At 47.9% G+C, this 15,106-nt stretch overlaps 1 protein-coding gene across 2 annotated transcripts in view; it reads left to right on the plus strand.

Moving 5' to 3' along the window:
- The window catches only part of MAPKAPK5 (MAPK activated protein kinase 5), a 32,309-nt gene that overhangs the window by 13,755 nt on the left and 3,448 nt on the right, over positions 1-15,106 (plus strand). Inside the window, exons 6-12 of one of the 2 annotated variants that reach the window (XM_083454069.1) lie at positions 10-95; positions 944-1,039; positions 3,224-3,304; positions 4,745-4,932; positions 6,210-6,330; positions 8,991-9,121; positions 11,349-11,470. In XM_083454069.1, the coding sequence (XP_083310195.1) occupies positions 10-95; positions 944-1,039; positions 3,224-3,304; positions 4,745-4,932; positions 6,210-6,330; positions 8,991-9,121; positions 11,349-11,470 (825 nt within the window). The remainder of the gene's footprint in view (positions 1-9; positions 96-943; positions 1,040-3,223; positions 3,305-4,744; positions 4,933-6,209; positions 6,331-8,990; positions 9,122-11,348; positions 11,471-15,106) is intronic. The other variant, XM_083454070.1, reaches the window with a different exon arrangement.

Genomic DNA, 15,106 nt, shown 5'->3' on the forward strand with positions numbered 1-15,106 from the left:
TCCAGATAGCTTTGGCTTTGCAACACTGTCATTCTTTAAACATTGCGCACCGAGACCTCAAGCCTGAGAACCTTCTTTTCAAGGATAATTCTTTGGTAAGATGGAGGTTTGCTACTTTGGGTGTTGTTAAATCAGCTATGCTGCTGGTTAGTTCAAAGCAGAATGTGAAATGGCCACTCTCATTTTGCCCCAAGCTCACATTACCTGTTCCTCCAGCAGCCCTTTTTGTCCCTGTGCCCTGTATGAGTTTCCCCCTTACCCCTCTGTATCCTTGGCCCTCTTTTCCTAGGCCTCTTGCTGCCTCCCTCCATTCTAACCATTTCCCAGCTCCCTAGCTACCGTATTTTTTGCTCTATAAGACGCACCAGACCATAAGGCGCACCTAGATTTTGGAGGTGGAAAACAAGAAAAAAAATATTCTGAATCCCAGAAGCCAGAACAGCAAGAGGGATCTGGCTTCTGGAATAGCCGCGCCAAGCCTCTTCAGGGCAGCAGGTTGAAGGCTCCCCCTGCCGGAAGAGACTGCGCACGGCTAAGGCAGATGCCAGGAGAGGCGCTGCGCTGAAGGGGCGCTGCGCAGCTCTCCCTCTCTGTGCAGCGCCATTCGCTCCATAAGACGCACTCACATTTCCCCTTCCTTTTTAGGAGGAAAAAAGTGCGTCTTATGGAGCGAAAAATACGGTATTCTGTCCTCTCCCTTTCAGCCAGCAAACTCCTTGCCTCTTAGCTTTTTTACCCGCCCCCCTTCTTCCCATTCAGGATCACAGCCCTCAGCACCCGTGTGATCCCTGCCCCTCACCCCCGTTCTTACCTAATTTCTCTCGCAGAAGCCGTGCTGTTTTGTCCACCTTCTGTTGCCGAGTGTGAAATGTGTGCGCGAGGGGAAAGGGTTGAAATTGGGATCGAACCAGTCTCTCAGGTGTCCCTTTCTGCTTGCCTTTAGGATGCCCCAGTGAAGCTGTGTGACTTTGGATTTGCGAAGGTGGACCAGGGTGACCTGATGACACCGCAGTTCACTCCGTATTACGTAGCACCTCAGGTAAAGGATGGATTCCACCCAGAGTGGTCCAGCTAGACCTCTTCTCTGGACATGGATAGAATTAACCTCTGTTGTCTGTGCTCTGGGAACCTTTAGGTTGTATTACTGCAATGCATTATACGTGGGGCTGCCCTTGAAGATGATTGAAAACTGCTGCTGGCGTAGAATTCGGCAGCCGGGTTGCTCCCTGGGGCAAGGCGGTTTGAGCATTTAACACTAATCCTGGCATGACTGCATTGGCTAACCGTTAATTTCCTGGCCCAGTTCAAAGGGCTGCTTTTGATTTATAAAGCCTTATGTGGCTTAGGATCCTAGTACCGCAAGGGCCCCTATATGAGCTAACCTGGACCTGTGATCATCATCCGAGACTATTCTCTGTGTGTCCCCTCCACAGGAGGCCTGCAGGATAGCGACATGAGAATGGGCCTTTTCAGTCATGGCTCTCTCTTGTGGAATGCTTGCCCAAGGGAGGCTTACCTTTCTGTACCTGGCAAAAACATTTCCAACAGGGCTTTTTTTTTTTAATCATCTGTGGTCTCCATGAACGGGTGGGATGTTTTAATCCTGCTTTTAAAAATAAGGTTATCTTTTATATTTTTCCTTTGCTGGTTTTAATGTTTGTGTTTGCTTGCTTGCTTATTCTTAGAAGTTGTTTTGGACTGCTTTTGCAGAAAAGGTGACTAATAAGTTGAATAAATAATCATAATTGTAGCATAGATCGTCCCAGTACAGTCAGACCTTGATTCCCAAACGCCTCCATTATCGTACATTTCGGCTCCCAAACGCTGAAAACCCAGAAGTAAATGCTCCAGTTTTCGAACATTTTTTTGATCCCAAATGTCCCACGTGGCTTCCACTTAAGTGCAAGAAGCTCTTGCAACCGATTGAAGCCGCGCCTTGGTTGTCGAACGTTTTCGGAAGTTGAATGGTCTTCCGGAACGGATTACGTTCGACAGCTGAGGTTTGACTATACTCTGGCCTGGACTGAATGTCATCCCTTCCCAAATTTCTCTGATGCTTGTATGCTGTAATGGAACATGAGTATGCACAGAACAGAGTAAGCACCATAAGAATCTTGCAGAGGCTGTCCCTTGGGCCTGGTTGCTGAAAATGAACCCCCCCCCCCAATCTAAACCTCCCTATCTGGGCCACAGGACTCTTCCTGTGCCACACAACTTCTCCATTGACCATACCCATCACCAGCCCTGTTCCGCACCCTCTCTGAGTGCTTCTGCCTGGCAGGAACATGCCTTTGAATAATGCCTCTTGCTTGCCTGGACGGAGGCTGAATCAGTGGGCGGGTGGGTGTCCAGAAACTTCTGACTTTTGCGTGGCTGGTATGTAGCCTTTCCATTCTGAAAGGTTGTGCATCCATGCTCTAGAAGTCCCATCAGGTAGTTCTCTGTCCAAGCCCAACAGGCCTGAATGGTACTTGGGCAATAGGGAGTGTTAGTGCAGGAGAACTTTCTGGCTGAGTGCCCTGACCAGAGTAGTTGCAATATGCAAAACATTACATATGCAGCACATATGAGCCTATTTTGCCGCTCAAGATGTTCTGTTCCTAGGCCCTCTACAAGACCGGGTGTCAGTGTACAAATCTTAGGCATTTGTTTTGAACTTTGGCAACCTGAATTTTCGTCTCACATTAAAAAAAAAAAAATCGTGAGTTTTCTAGCTCCTGTGTTGGTAAAAATCTGAAAATATGTCAGTAGTGCTTGTTGAAATTTTGGAGGCAAGAGGGAGTCCGAAAAGTGTTCCGAGGGAATAGGGTTTTGGTGTGTTATATAACTCCTTTGCCATTATGACTAACACAAGCAAAATAAATAAGCAGACATTTGCAAACTTTTTTTTTTTTTACCACTCATGGACTTCAGCTTCTATATGCCAGAACAATGACAACTTTTATTTGTTCTGAGATCTTTGAGAGCAGCATTGCAAGAACAGTTGACAGCTACTGACGTGAGAAGCTTGCTTTTAAAAATTCCTTGTGTAAGCAGCATCAGACGCATCTATGAGCCAGTGTAGCCAGCTAGCTTTGCTCCCTGCTCCCAGTCCTTGCAGCAGGTGCTGAAGTCTGGTTATGGTGAATGTTTCTTGATCACAAAGGTGTGTCTTTGATGTTTCTCTCTCCTCTTTGCTGTTAATGTCTAAAGATTGCCCATGTTCCCCCTCCACCCCCCGCAGGTACTAGAGGCACAGAGAAGGCATCAGAAAGAGAAATCTGGTATCATTCCTACCTCGCCAACGCCCTACACTTACAATAAGGTATGCTTCTCAACCCAAGTGTCCTTGGCTGCGTTTCAGGAATACCCAGCAGCTGTCTTTCCATTTGCCTGATTTTTCATGGGCAATTTTATGCCCGGCACAGAAGATGGTGGCTGGTATGGAATTCTGCTGTGTTAAGCACCACTTTTTGTGGTTTGTTGTTGTTGCTTTATAAAACACATGTTTTCCCCTCTAAGTTAGGGAAATGACTTAAACGTTGCAGGCAGCAGCTGCAGAAATCAGTTGAAATGATTTTAGAATGTTGTATTATTTTACTGTTGTTAGCCGCTCTGAGCCCGACTTCGGCTGGGGAGGGCGGGATAGAAATAAAAGTTTATTATTATTACTATAATTGTGTATAGGGAAGAGGGAGTGGAAATGTGTGTCTGCATGATTACATGCCATTTTTTTGTGACCTCCAGTCAGTTTCCTGGAACTATGTACACCCTCGGTTATATGTCTCCTCCCACCATCAAGCTCTTCCTAGTGTATATTAAAAACACTCTTTTGTCACCTGCTTGTATTGTATGAGAGACATTTGTGCAGAAAAAGAAAGGGGGGACTCTGTTGTACGCATTGATTTGCCTAATACAAGACTTGCATTTGACTTTCCCCAATGCAGAGTTTGCCTCTTTCTTCAGTGTGGAATATTTACACAGCCACATCTATTATCAGCATTAATCATATTTGAAAGTTGCTTTTCTCACTCAAAGCAACTTGTGCTAAAATGAGTTAAGAACATCCGGTGCAAGTCTGAAAACACAGCTATACAGCTAAACAAATTGGGGCTTACTGATTGCACCCCGCTAAAAGAGACCACAGTGCATCCCTTCAAAGCAAGGGTAAAAGCCTGGGTAAAGAGAAAAGCCTTTGCCTAGTTTCCAAAAATAGATAAAGACTGTGCTAAGCATGCCTCCTGGAGAGAGCATTGTATAACCAGAGGACTACCACTGACAAGGCCCCAAGCCTCCAGACCACTCATGGAGGGGCACATAAAGAAGGTGCTTAAAGGTAAAGGGACCCCTGACCATTAGGTCCAGTTGTGGCCGACTTTGGGGTTGCGGCACTCATCTCGCTTTATTGGCCAAGGGAGCCGGCATACAGCTTCCGGGTCATGTGGCCAGCATGACTAAGCCGCTTCTGGCGAACCAGAGCAGCACACGGAAATGCCATTTACCTTCCCGCCGGAGTGGTACCTATTTATCTACTTGCACTTTGAGGTGCTTTCGAACTGCTAGGTTGGCAGGAGCTGGGACCGAGCAATGGGAGCTCACCTGCCACAGGGATTCGAACCACCAACCTTCTGATCAGCAAGCTCTAGGCTCTGTGGTTCAGACCACAGCACCCCCCGCATCCCTTGGGGGTCCCCTATCCCTTCATCCCAACCCTCTCAAGTCACGCTCCATACAAAGTTAAGATTCCTTTTTATCCTTCTCCCAGAGCTGTGACTTATGGTCCCTGGGTGTCATCATTTACGTGATGCTGTGCGGCTACCCACCTTTCTACTCTAAGCACCACAGTCGGACAATTCCCAAGGACATGCGGAAGAAGATCATGACAGGGAGCTTTGAATTTCCAGAGGAGGAATGGAGCCAGATCTCTGAAATGGCAAAAGACATGGTGCGCAAGTAAGTCCCATCACCAGTGGGTTGTGCAAAACTCTCCCAGGTGGGTCAGTCATGCTGCCTGTAGTGCTTGTTGGGGGAGGGGGGGTGTCACAGCTAATACAAGCAGGTGGAGGCTTCCATTCACATAGTGGCTACTTCCCAGGCATAAATTGGTCTATGCCACAAGTATCTTTTACCGTGGGGAAGGTGGGTATGGCTTGGCCGAAATGGTCTTGTGGGCCAAATGGGAAGGTCCTAACAAGGCCCACAGGAGAGGTTTCCTATCCTTTGCCTGCACAATCAGAATGTGCTCTAAAATATGCTGAACACTTTCCTGTGGTGGATTGTGAGGAACAGTATCAGTGTCTCGGCCACTTCTAGGGATTGATTATTTATTTAAATATTTATATACCGTTGAACCATGAAAATATCTCGCAGGAGTTTACAGTAGTATGAAAACAATAAAATCATAAAAAGTTAAAAACAAAAGATGGTTTGCTATTACAGTGGTGCCTCGCAAGACGAAAAGAATCCGTTCCGTGAGTCTCTTCGTCTTGCGGTATTTTTCGTCTTGCAAAGCAAGCCCATTAGCGGATTAGCGCTATTAGCAGTTTAAGGGCTATTAGCGGCTATTAAGGGATTAGCGGCTATTAAGGGATTAGTGGACCAGCTGATAAGTGGCTTAGATCAGCTGATAAGCGGCTTAGCAACAGCTGATAAACGGCTTAGCTAACAGCTGTTAAGCGGCTTAGGGGCTGGGGGAAAAGGGGGAGAGGGAAAAAAACCCTGCAGAACTCGCAAGACATTTTCGTCTTGCGAAGCAAGCCCATAGCAAATTCGTTTTGCGAAGCACCTCCAAAACGGAAAACGCTTTCGTCTAGCGGGTTTTTCATCTTGCGAGGCATTCGTCTTGCGGGGCACCACTGTACCTTCTTAATGAGAAAACCCACACGCCCCTGCCTGGTGCTTTCCAGGTTTCGTTGGACTACAGCTCCCGTCCCTGACTATTGGCCGTGCTGGCTGGGGCTGATAGAAGTTAGAGGCCAATGCCATTTAACACACAGGGCACCAGGACGCAATGGATGTCACCTCTCTGTAGGTGTTTGTCTCCCGAATTGACAACTTGAGCTCACTCTGTGAAGAAGGATGAAGATGGTAATCGGAGAAGAGCTGACGTTGAGCTGGTCAGGGTTTTATGAAGTCTAAAGGCGCTTGGAAAAATGGAACAGGATAGGAGTGCATCTTTTAAGGAAACGGGTGGGTTTGTGATTGATGTTTATAACTCCTTAAACTCCTAGGCTGCTGAAGGTGAAGCCAGAGGAAAGGTTGACAATAGAAGGTGTCCTGGACCATCCTTGGCTGAACTCCACGGAGGCTCTTGATAACATTTTGCCCTCTGCCCAGTTAATGATGGACAAGGTTGGTACTATTTTTGGCTTTCCTAACTAGATTGTTTTTAAGGATCAAGGAACATTGGTCAGCAGAAAATTATCCCAGGCCCATCTACTTATATAGGCTAGTATTTGCAGTGGCTATATTCTCCCAAGCGTCTTGTGAGCAAGGATAAATACCGTATTTTTCGCTCTATAAGACGCACCAGACCACAAGACGCACCTAGTTTTTGGAGGAGGAAAACAAGAAAAAAATATATTCTGAATCTCAGAAGCCAGAACAGCAAGAGGGATCGCTGCGCAGTGAAAGCAGCAATCCCTCTTGCTGTTCTGGCTTCTGTGATAGCAGCCTGCATTCGCTCCATAAGACGCACACACATTTCCCCTTACTTTTTAGGAGGGGAAAAGTGAGTCTTATAGAGCGAAAAATACGGTACTTCTCTTTCTTTTTTATTAAATAAATATTTTTGCCTTTATTAACATTACTAACAACCCAAAAGTGTGGTAGCAGGCTATTGCATCATACCACACACAAAGCAAGCAAGCAGTAAATAGTAAGAGAAAGAAATGGCGACACATCCATATAATTCAAAACATCCACATTTCCTGAGCTGGCATGGACAGTGAAGGTTGAGCTTCTAAATCTGAAGCAAAGGATATAAAACCCCACCAGATGACGTAAAAGTGTTCTGGATCCCCCTGGTTTACAGGTGGGTTTTTCATACATGACGTAACTTGTCCTCATGAACACTGGAGTGTTTGTCAGCTTGCGCCATTTGCTGTTGCTGTTGGAGAGACCTGGACCAAGAGGTGTCCCTCCTGGTGCTATGTCAAGTTGCAGAGCAAAGATTCATAATCCTAGGCGACCCATGTGTGGTCCTGGGCAGGTTGCAAGTGGTCAGGGATGATGGGAATTGTAGTCTCAAAACATCTGGAGGGCCGAGGTTGAGGAAGCCTGCATGTAATGGTTCTAGGGGTTGCTCGTGCGTAAGTTGCTGTTACTCCTGGCTAGGTTGCCTGGTTGAACCCTTGCTGTCTGGACAGCCTCAAGTTTCGTGGCTGCCTCAGTCGCTGGCAGAATCCGTCAGTGGGCGTTTCTTAAACCTCTTCCAGCATAAAAGCTGTTTGACGCCCAGTCTCCTCCCGCTTTGCCTGCGCGGAAGTTTTCTGCGCAAAGTGGGTGTGGGCAACGGAGTACTCGTGCCCTCTCCGCTGGTCTCCGGCGAGGAGTCCTGGAGCCACCTCTCCGATTCCCCCATCTGCCCCCCTTCTCCACTGGTGTTACGCTGATTTCCTTCCCCAGCGGATGGGCTACCTCTCCCCCTACTGGGACCCTCTCCACCATCATCCTGGAGCCTCCTCTCCACCTCCCGCTCCGATGGCAGTTCCCTGACACTGCACTAAGGTCACTTCTTTGAACACCCTTAAAGTCCTGACTAAGCACAGGACTCTCAAGAGGGGATGTCTTAAAAGCCGAGTTCGATTTTAGGAGAGGAGGCAATCCTCTTGTGCCTGCTGCTCCCCCGCCCAATGGGCTTTGGATGTCAGAGCCAGGGCAGACACTGGAGCACCGATGGCAGTTTGGTTCTAATAACACATCCCTGTTCAAAGGCAGGTTGTCAGATTCCCTTGAAGCTTCCAAAATGATGTTGTTTGACAGCTGACCATGCTGTTACGGAGCCCACTTCCAGGAGATCTGAAATTGTTCACCCAAGCGCTGTCTGTCTCTGCTGTTGATGGAAACCTTGCATGGCAAGTTCATGCCAAGAGGTTTCTTGTTAGAGGCTTTTGTAAATCGCTCCCTCTTGTCAAGAAGTAATCTAAATACAGTGGACACTCGGGTTGTGAATGTGATGCGTGCGGGATGCACGTTCGCAACCCACAGCATTCACAACCCCCAGTGGCGCGTCTGCGCACATGCGGGTTCCGATTCAGCCTTCTGCTCATGCGCAAAGCGCAATTTAGCGCTTCTGTGCATGCACAACCTCCAAAACCCGGAAGTAGCCTGTTCTGGTACTTCCAGGTTTCGGCATGTCCGTAACCCCCAAAAAACGCAACCTGAAGTGTCTGTAACCTGAGGTATGACTGTACTAGGCTGCTGAGTGATCATTCTGAGCCAACCTTATTTTGGGGTCTGTATCCCTTGGGGGGGACGCGGGTGGTGCTGTGGGTAAAAGCCTCAGCGTCTAGGGCTTGCCGATCGAAAGGTCGGCGGTTCGAATCCCCGTGGCGGGGTGCGCTCCCGTTGCTTGGTCCCAGCACCTGCCAACCTAGCAGTTTGAAAGCACCCCCGGGGGCAAGTAGATAAATAGGGACCGCTTACCGGCGGGAAGGTAAACGGCGTTTCCGTGTGTGGCTCTGGCTCGCCAGAGCAGCTTCGTCACGCTGGCCACGTGACCCAGAAGTGTCTCCGGACAGCGCTGGCCCCCGGCCTCTTGAGTGAGATGGGCGCACAACCCTAGAGTCTGTCAAGACTGGCCCGTACGGGCAGGGGTACCTTTACCTTTTTATCCCTTGGGGTGGCTCGCATCTCTCTGTGGCCTTCAGGAAGCAGGTGCTGACTCAGGCTTAACACTCCTCTTGCGGTTGGTTTCTGTTATCACTTCTATGCGTTAATTCATAACCTGACTTGTGACTTCTTTGCCTCCCTCTTCTCTCTTGCCCCCTGCCCTGCCCTGATTGTACCAGGCAATGGTTGCTGGGATTCAGCAGGCACATGCAGAGCAGCTGGCCAACATGAGGATCCAGGATCTGAAAGTCAGCCTCAAGCCCCTCCATTCTGTCAACAACCCTATCCTGCGCAAGAGGAAGCTGCTGGGGTAAATATCCCAAAGCAAAGGCTACAGGAGGGGGCAGTTCAAGGACAGGGGAAGGGAGAGCTGAAAAGAGTCAAATGCTTATTAAGGAAGAATAGTGAGAGAAGCCTTGCAGAGTGGGGATGGGAACTGGTGGCGTTCTGGACATGGTTGAACTCCAGCTGCCATCAGACCCAGCCAGCATGGACAGCGGTCAGGCATGAGTGGGAACTGCAGCCCAATACAGTGGTACCCCGCAAGACGAATGCCTCGGAAGACGAAAAACCCGCTAGACGAAAGGGTTTTTCGTTTTTGGAGGTGCTTCGCAAGACGGATTTTCCTAAGGGCTTGCTTCGCTACACGAAACGGCCCTGCCTCTCCTGTCATGGCGACGGTCACTGCACGCACGCACGCTCGCTTCCCCGCTCCTCCGGCTCCCTCCCACCTTCCTGCTGACGGCTCCTCCAGCTCCCTCCCACCTTCCGCCCGACCTTCCGGCTGCCTTGCGCCGCTGCCCACCGCCCTTGCGCGCGCCGCCAGCAGCCAGCGTTGCAGCCGGAGTCGCGCTCCTGAGCCCCGCCGCCCTCCAGCAGCCGCGTCGCGCGGTGTCCACAAGGCGCGGGTGAATCCAAGGACCGGCTGCGGCAGGTGCCCTGCTTCTCCCCACCCCTCCCCGCCGTGGTGCTTCGCAAGACGAAAAAACTCGCTCTACGAAAAAACTCGTGGAACGAATTAATTTCGTCTTGCGAGGCACCACTGTACCTGGATGGCCACGGGCTCCAAACCCTCACCCTCCAATAAAAAACCTGCTAAAGCAAGAAACTTGTCCTTGGGAAGGAGCTGGCCTGTGTGGCCTGTTTGAAACACACAGCAGGCACCGGTCTTTGAGGTATTCCGCTTCCTCCAGAGCAGGGATGGGGAGCCTGCAGCTCTTCAAATGTTTTTGGGCTCCTGGCCACATTGGCCCCAGCCACAAGTCCCCCACTACTATAGCAGAGGAGTTGGGGATGTTGTAAACAAAAATCTGCCCTTTTCCCTTATGGGGTATCCAAGAGCCCATATAGTCCTTACATAGGTTCCCTGTTGGTAGGAGAAAATAACAGAGGCCAACCCGAGAATATTGAGAAGCAAAGCAGCTAGTAAGCTTGATCTTTATTGATCTGTTGCAACAGGGTGCTCCCCTCACCCGCAGGAGAGAGGAGGGACCCAGAACAATGGCACACAAGGCCTTATAAAGACTTTTGAAATTGCCACCCTGTAGATCAAGACCATCCCCCAGAAACATCATACATACATCACAGAAGGGGTGTAACCTAAGACCACCCCTCAGATACATCATACCTACATCACAGAAAAGGCGGTCTAAAACAGAAATTTGAATGTTGTTTTTCTCCTGTCGTTGTTTATCTCCTGTCTGGCAGGTTACTTGATTGGATTTCCTGGGGAGCCTGGCTAGTCTTTTGTAATGATAAATATTTAGTTCCTGGGCCAGGTCACAGGCTCACACCCTATTCATATCTTAAATGTGCCCTTAAGACAGGATCTGTGAGGAAAGAGACAATGGGAGGTTTCCCACTTTGGCCTTGCAGAGATAACATTTGCTCAGTTTAGAAATCAAAATGGTTCCAGGTCGGTCTTCCTGTGCTGATCTATGTACGTGCTTGGTTGGTATGCTTATGAACATTACCATATATCTAAGACCTCAAAATTCCTATCACAGGGACCTGCCCAAAAGCTGACAACTGGGGCTAGGGAAGTCATGGGCATTGGGGGTTGGGATGGTGTCTTACTCTTGAGTGTGGCTCCCTACTGGAAGGAGGAAGAGTTGCTCTGAGGGTCTTCTTCCAGCCCCATTGTCCAGCAAGACAGTGAAACGGAAGAACAGCAAAGAGAGGAGAGCTTTTTTTAAAAAAAGGAAGGAAAATTGGTTTTCCTTCAACGTTTTCATCATAATCTGCAGTAATGGATGCATGGTGCTGTTGCGAGAATTTCTTCACAGCCACTAAATATGTGCTTGGCAGGGAGCTGGAGTGGTGGGGAATCCCAGAAGATGGAATAAGTGTAGAAGGAGGGAAGAAGCTCAAAAGGCAAGGAATCTCCATCTTGGTCGCTCCCTTACTTCCGGCACAAGCTTCTTCATGGGCGGCGAACGTCTCTCTTAGGCAAAACAAGAACCCAGAACTCCCACCTGGGAGGCCTTGGGAGACCCTGATGCTTGGGGCACTCACATTTCTCCCCTGTCTCATTACAGAACGAAACCGAAGGACAGCGTGTATATCCACGATCCTGAGAACAGCAGCGAAGACTCCAATGTCGCCCTGGAAAAGCTCCGTGACGTGATTGCCCAGTGCATCCTGCCACAGGCTGGTAAAGGTCGCAGATTTTAAGACAAGCTGTGTTTGTGGGAGAGGGAGATGGTGGGAGGGCCGCAGGTCACCTGTGCTTTTGAACCCTTTTCCCAACAGCCACAGTTTGCACGTCACACTGGTTTACAGTAGCATGGAAGCATAACGGTACACACAGGTCCCGCTTACCGAAAACATTCCCTGGAAATCATTGGTTAGGCGAGCGTTTGCCTAATGAGTCTATGATTTCCATTATGATACGATACGATAATCTTTATTGTCATTGTCCCATACAGAACAACGAAATTGAAAAATCTACATAAGACATTCAAAACCCAACAAGCCTGCTATTCCAGCTATCCTGACCTGGTTAGCCCCCTAAAAACTCTGATACCCCATTTTTAAATACAATATACTCCCGTAGAGACTCCTTACACTGCGTTTAAAACCAAAATCGCATTTGGGTAGAAACCGTTTCTCAGGCAGCTAGTGCTAGTCTTTATAACCCTGTACCTTCTTCCAGAAGGCAGAAGCTGAAAGAGATCATTTCCGGGGTGCGCACTATCCTGCACTATCTCTGCAGCTTTCTTATGGCACCTGGAAGCATAGATTTGATCCAAGGTGGGAAGAGTGCACCCAATTATTCTCTCCTCAGTCTTTACCCTGGACAGCATTGGTTTTTTCCCTGACCATGCAGCTCCCAAACCACACACAGAGACTATAAGTTAATACACTCTCCACAGTACAGTGGTAAAATGCCATCAACAAGTCCTTTGAGAGATTGTTTTTCTGGAGGATTCCATTGTTTCCTATGGGAACATTTCTAATCTATGATCTCTCCCACCCCCTTTCTCACCATGGTTTCTTCCTAAAATGGCTGCAGCCAACCAGCAAGAAAGACAAAGGAAAAACAGATTTGTCTTATCTCTTCTGCTCTCTGATTTGTTTGATCTCGCTCCCTGCTCCCTCTCTCTGTGGTTGCTGCACCAAAATAGGTGCCTTTGATCAGCAAACGACAAACAAGTACAGAAGTGGGCAAACTGTGGCTGTTTGAATGTCTGAATCGGCCATGTGTGTCACAAGATTTGGGCATCATTCTTTGTGTTCGGATAAGCGAATATGCGGATAACAAATGGGCGGATTGCGGGACCTACGTTTATAATATCTCACAACACAGCCAGAGTAACAGTGCGGCAGATCATGTACTGGAACAAGCTAACAAAAACAGGAAAATTTAAAATGTCTGTGTGAGGGATAACACTGAAGTTACCAGGTGGGCTTCCTTCAAAACAGCATTTCATAAGTGGGGCATCACAACTGAAAACTTCCACCCCCTGTTGATTGTATTTTCTTTATCTAGAAATGGAACTCTCATTACTGAGTGTTCACACATTAAAATTTTCTCTCTGTTTGACATGTGTATCTGTTGTAAGGACAGCTGTGTCTGGCCCAGTGACCTTGTCAAAGGCCTAGACTGGCCCTGTAGCCCGAACTATCCTTCTGTCTCCCTCTACTGGCCACTTACCATTTCGCCACCACTGACATGCAATTAATACTGGTTTTTAGACTTTCCCAACATTCTGCTCTGGGAGTGGAACTGAAAAATAATGCATATTTTACGTCCCACTTTTCTGTCTTCAAAAACAAAAAAGCGGCTAACAAAATGTTTTTTTTTAGAAAGCCATTAAAGCAAGTTAATGTAGCAAGACCTCCGGATGGTATAGAAATTCAATGAATAATGATAATAAAATACCACTTTTACATGCGGTGAGATATGCTTGCCTTGGAATCCACCCAGAGCAGAACACGGAAAGTTAAACATATATTTAATTCAGGAGCGTAACAGTCAGCACAAGCAGCCTTTATATCTTGCGCTAACGTTGTAGTTCTAGTTTTCTGATCTAGCATAACTTAAGATCCCTCATCTCATTTCTCTGTGTGTGTGTGTCCTTCACAGCCACTCTCTCCCCCCTCACTGTCATTTCCCCAACAGACAGACTTATCTGCCAGCCTCAGTCCCCACAAGGCTCCATTCCATTCCCCTCCTGTCAAATCATTTCCTCACTTGCTCTTCTGTCACAGCAGCTCTTAGCCACGTGTTGGAAGGCTGCCACCAACAGGACCAGGCAGGCCTTGTCCTAGGAGCATTGCATGACAGGTGCAGTGAGTGAAAAGTCCTTCTGCGAATAGCCACACGGCCTGGTGCTTCCAGGTTATCCAGGAAAATCAAGGGCACCTTTCTTTATGGTTCTTGCCCTCCTGCCTGCACATCCTTATAAAATCTTGATGCTAGGCTGGTGCCTTTCTGAGTCGAGGCCCTCATTCTTTGGAATTTGCCATGGGGATGTCAGGCCAAGCTCCTTCACTCTTGGCATTTAGGCACCTTAGGCACCAAAATGCACATCTTAGGTGTCTTCTCTACATTACTGGTTCTGATCTGATTTTAACTGTTGTTTTGTTGCTGATTTAGTATTTTTAACTGCAGGTTGTAAGCTGGTTAAATACAAACGGGCCCTTCTCCCACTTCTTCCTTTCACTTACTCCCACAGTAAAACTGGTGATGAAAGGAATAGCGGTAACTTATGTCCCATCCCCACTGCTTTTTCACTCCATGTTGAGCAGCTGGGGAGGTGGGCAAGCACGGCAAAGGGGTGGGAAAGAGCAGAAAACAAACCGGGGAATCAAAAAAGAGCTGTAAAAAATCCATACAGAAAAGAAAAGTCAGCTCCAGAAACGGGCAAGTTCCTAGTGTGTTTCTGCTATACAGTGGTGCCCCGCAAGACAAATGCCTCGCAAGACGGAAAACCCGCTAGACGAAAGGGTTTTCCGTTTTGGAGGTGCTTCGCAAAACGAATTTGCTATGGGCTTGCTTCGCAAGACGAAAATGTCTTGCGATTCCTGGGGTTTTTCCCCCCCCCTCCCAGCCTTTTCCCCAAGCCCCTAAGCCGCTTAACAGCTGTTCGCTAAGCCGCTGAACAGCTGATCTAAGCCGCTTATCAGCTGATGTAAGCCGCTAATAGCCTTTTAGCAACTAATCCGCTAATCCCTTAAGCCTTTAATAGCCGCTAATAGCCTTTTAGCAGCTAATCCGCTAATCCCTTAAGCCTTTAATAGCCGCTAAACCGCTAATAGCGCTAATAGCGCTAATCCGCTAATGGGCTTGCTTCGCAAAACGAAAAAAACCGCAAGACGAAGAGACTCGCGGAACGGATTCTTTTCGTCTTGCGAGGCACCACTGTATCTTTAGAAATGGGCAAGTGCAGCTCAGCCTGGTTAAGTTAACTACAGCAATTATTATTATTATTATTATTATTATTTAATTACATATTTACACCCTGCCTGCTCCCAAGCTGGGACTCAGGCGGTTCACAACATTATAAAATATAAAGTAAAAAAACAAACAAACTAGTACAAAACAATGATTGAAGTACATCTTAACCCATTTAAAAACCAACCATTAAAGTCCAGTTTGTCCTCACATTGGCCCAGTGGTCCGCATCATCTTGGTTTCCAAAGGCCTGTCTGAATAAGAAGGTCTTAGCCCTGCTGGCAGAAGGATAACCAAGATGGAGCAAATCTAAACTCTCTTGGCTTTGTTGGATTAATTGTACCTCTCAGGTAGCTTCACTGGATTACGTTTATGAAGGAGCAAATAGGAGAACTT

Source organism: Podarcis tiliguerta (genome assembly GCF_965153285.1).
Source record: "Podarcis tiliguerta genome assembly, chromosome: 8".
Lineage (NCBI taxonomy): Eukaryota > Metazoa > Chordata > Lepidosauria > Squamata > Lacertidae > Podarcis > Podarcis tiliguerta.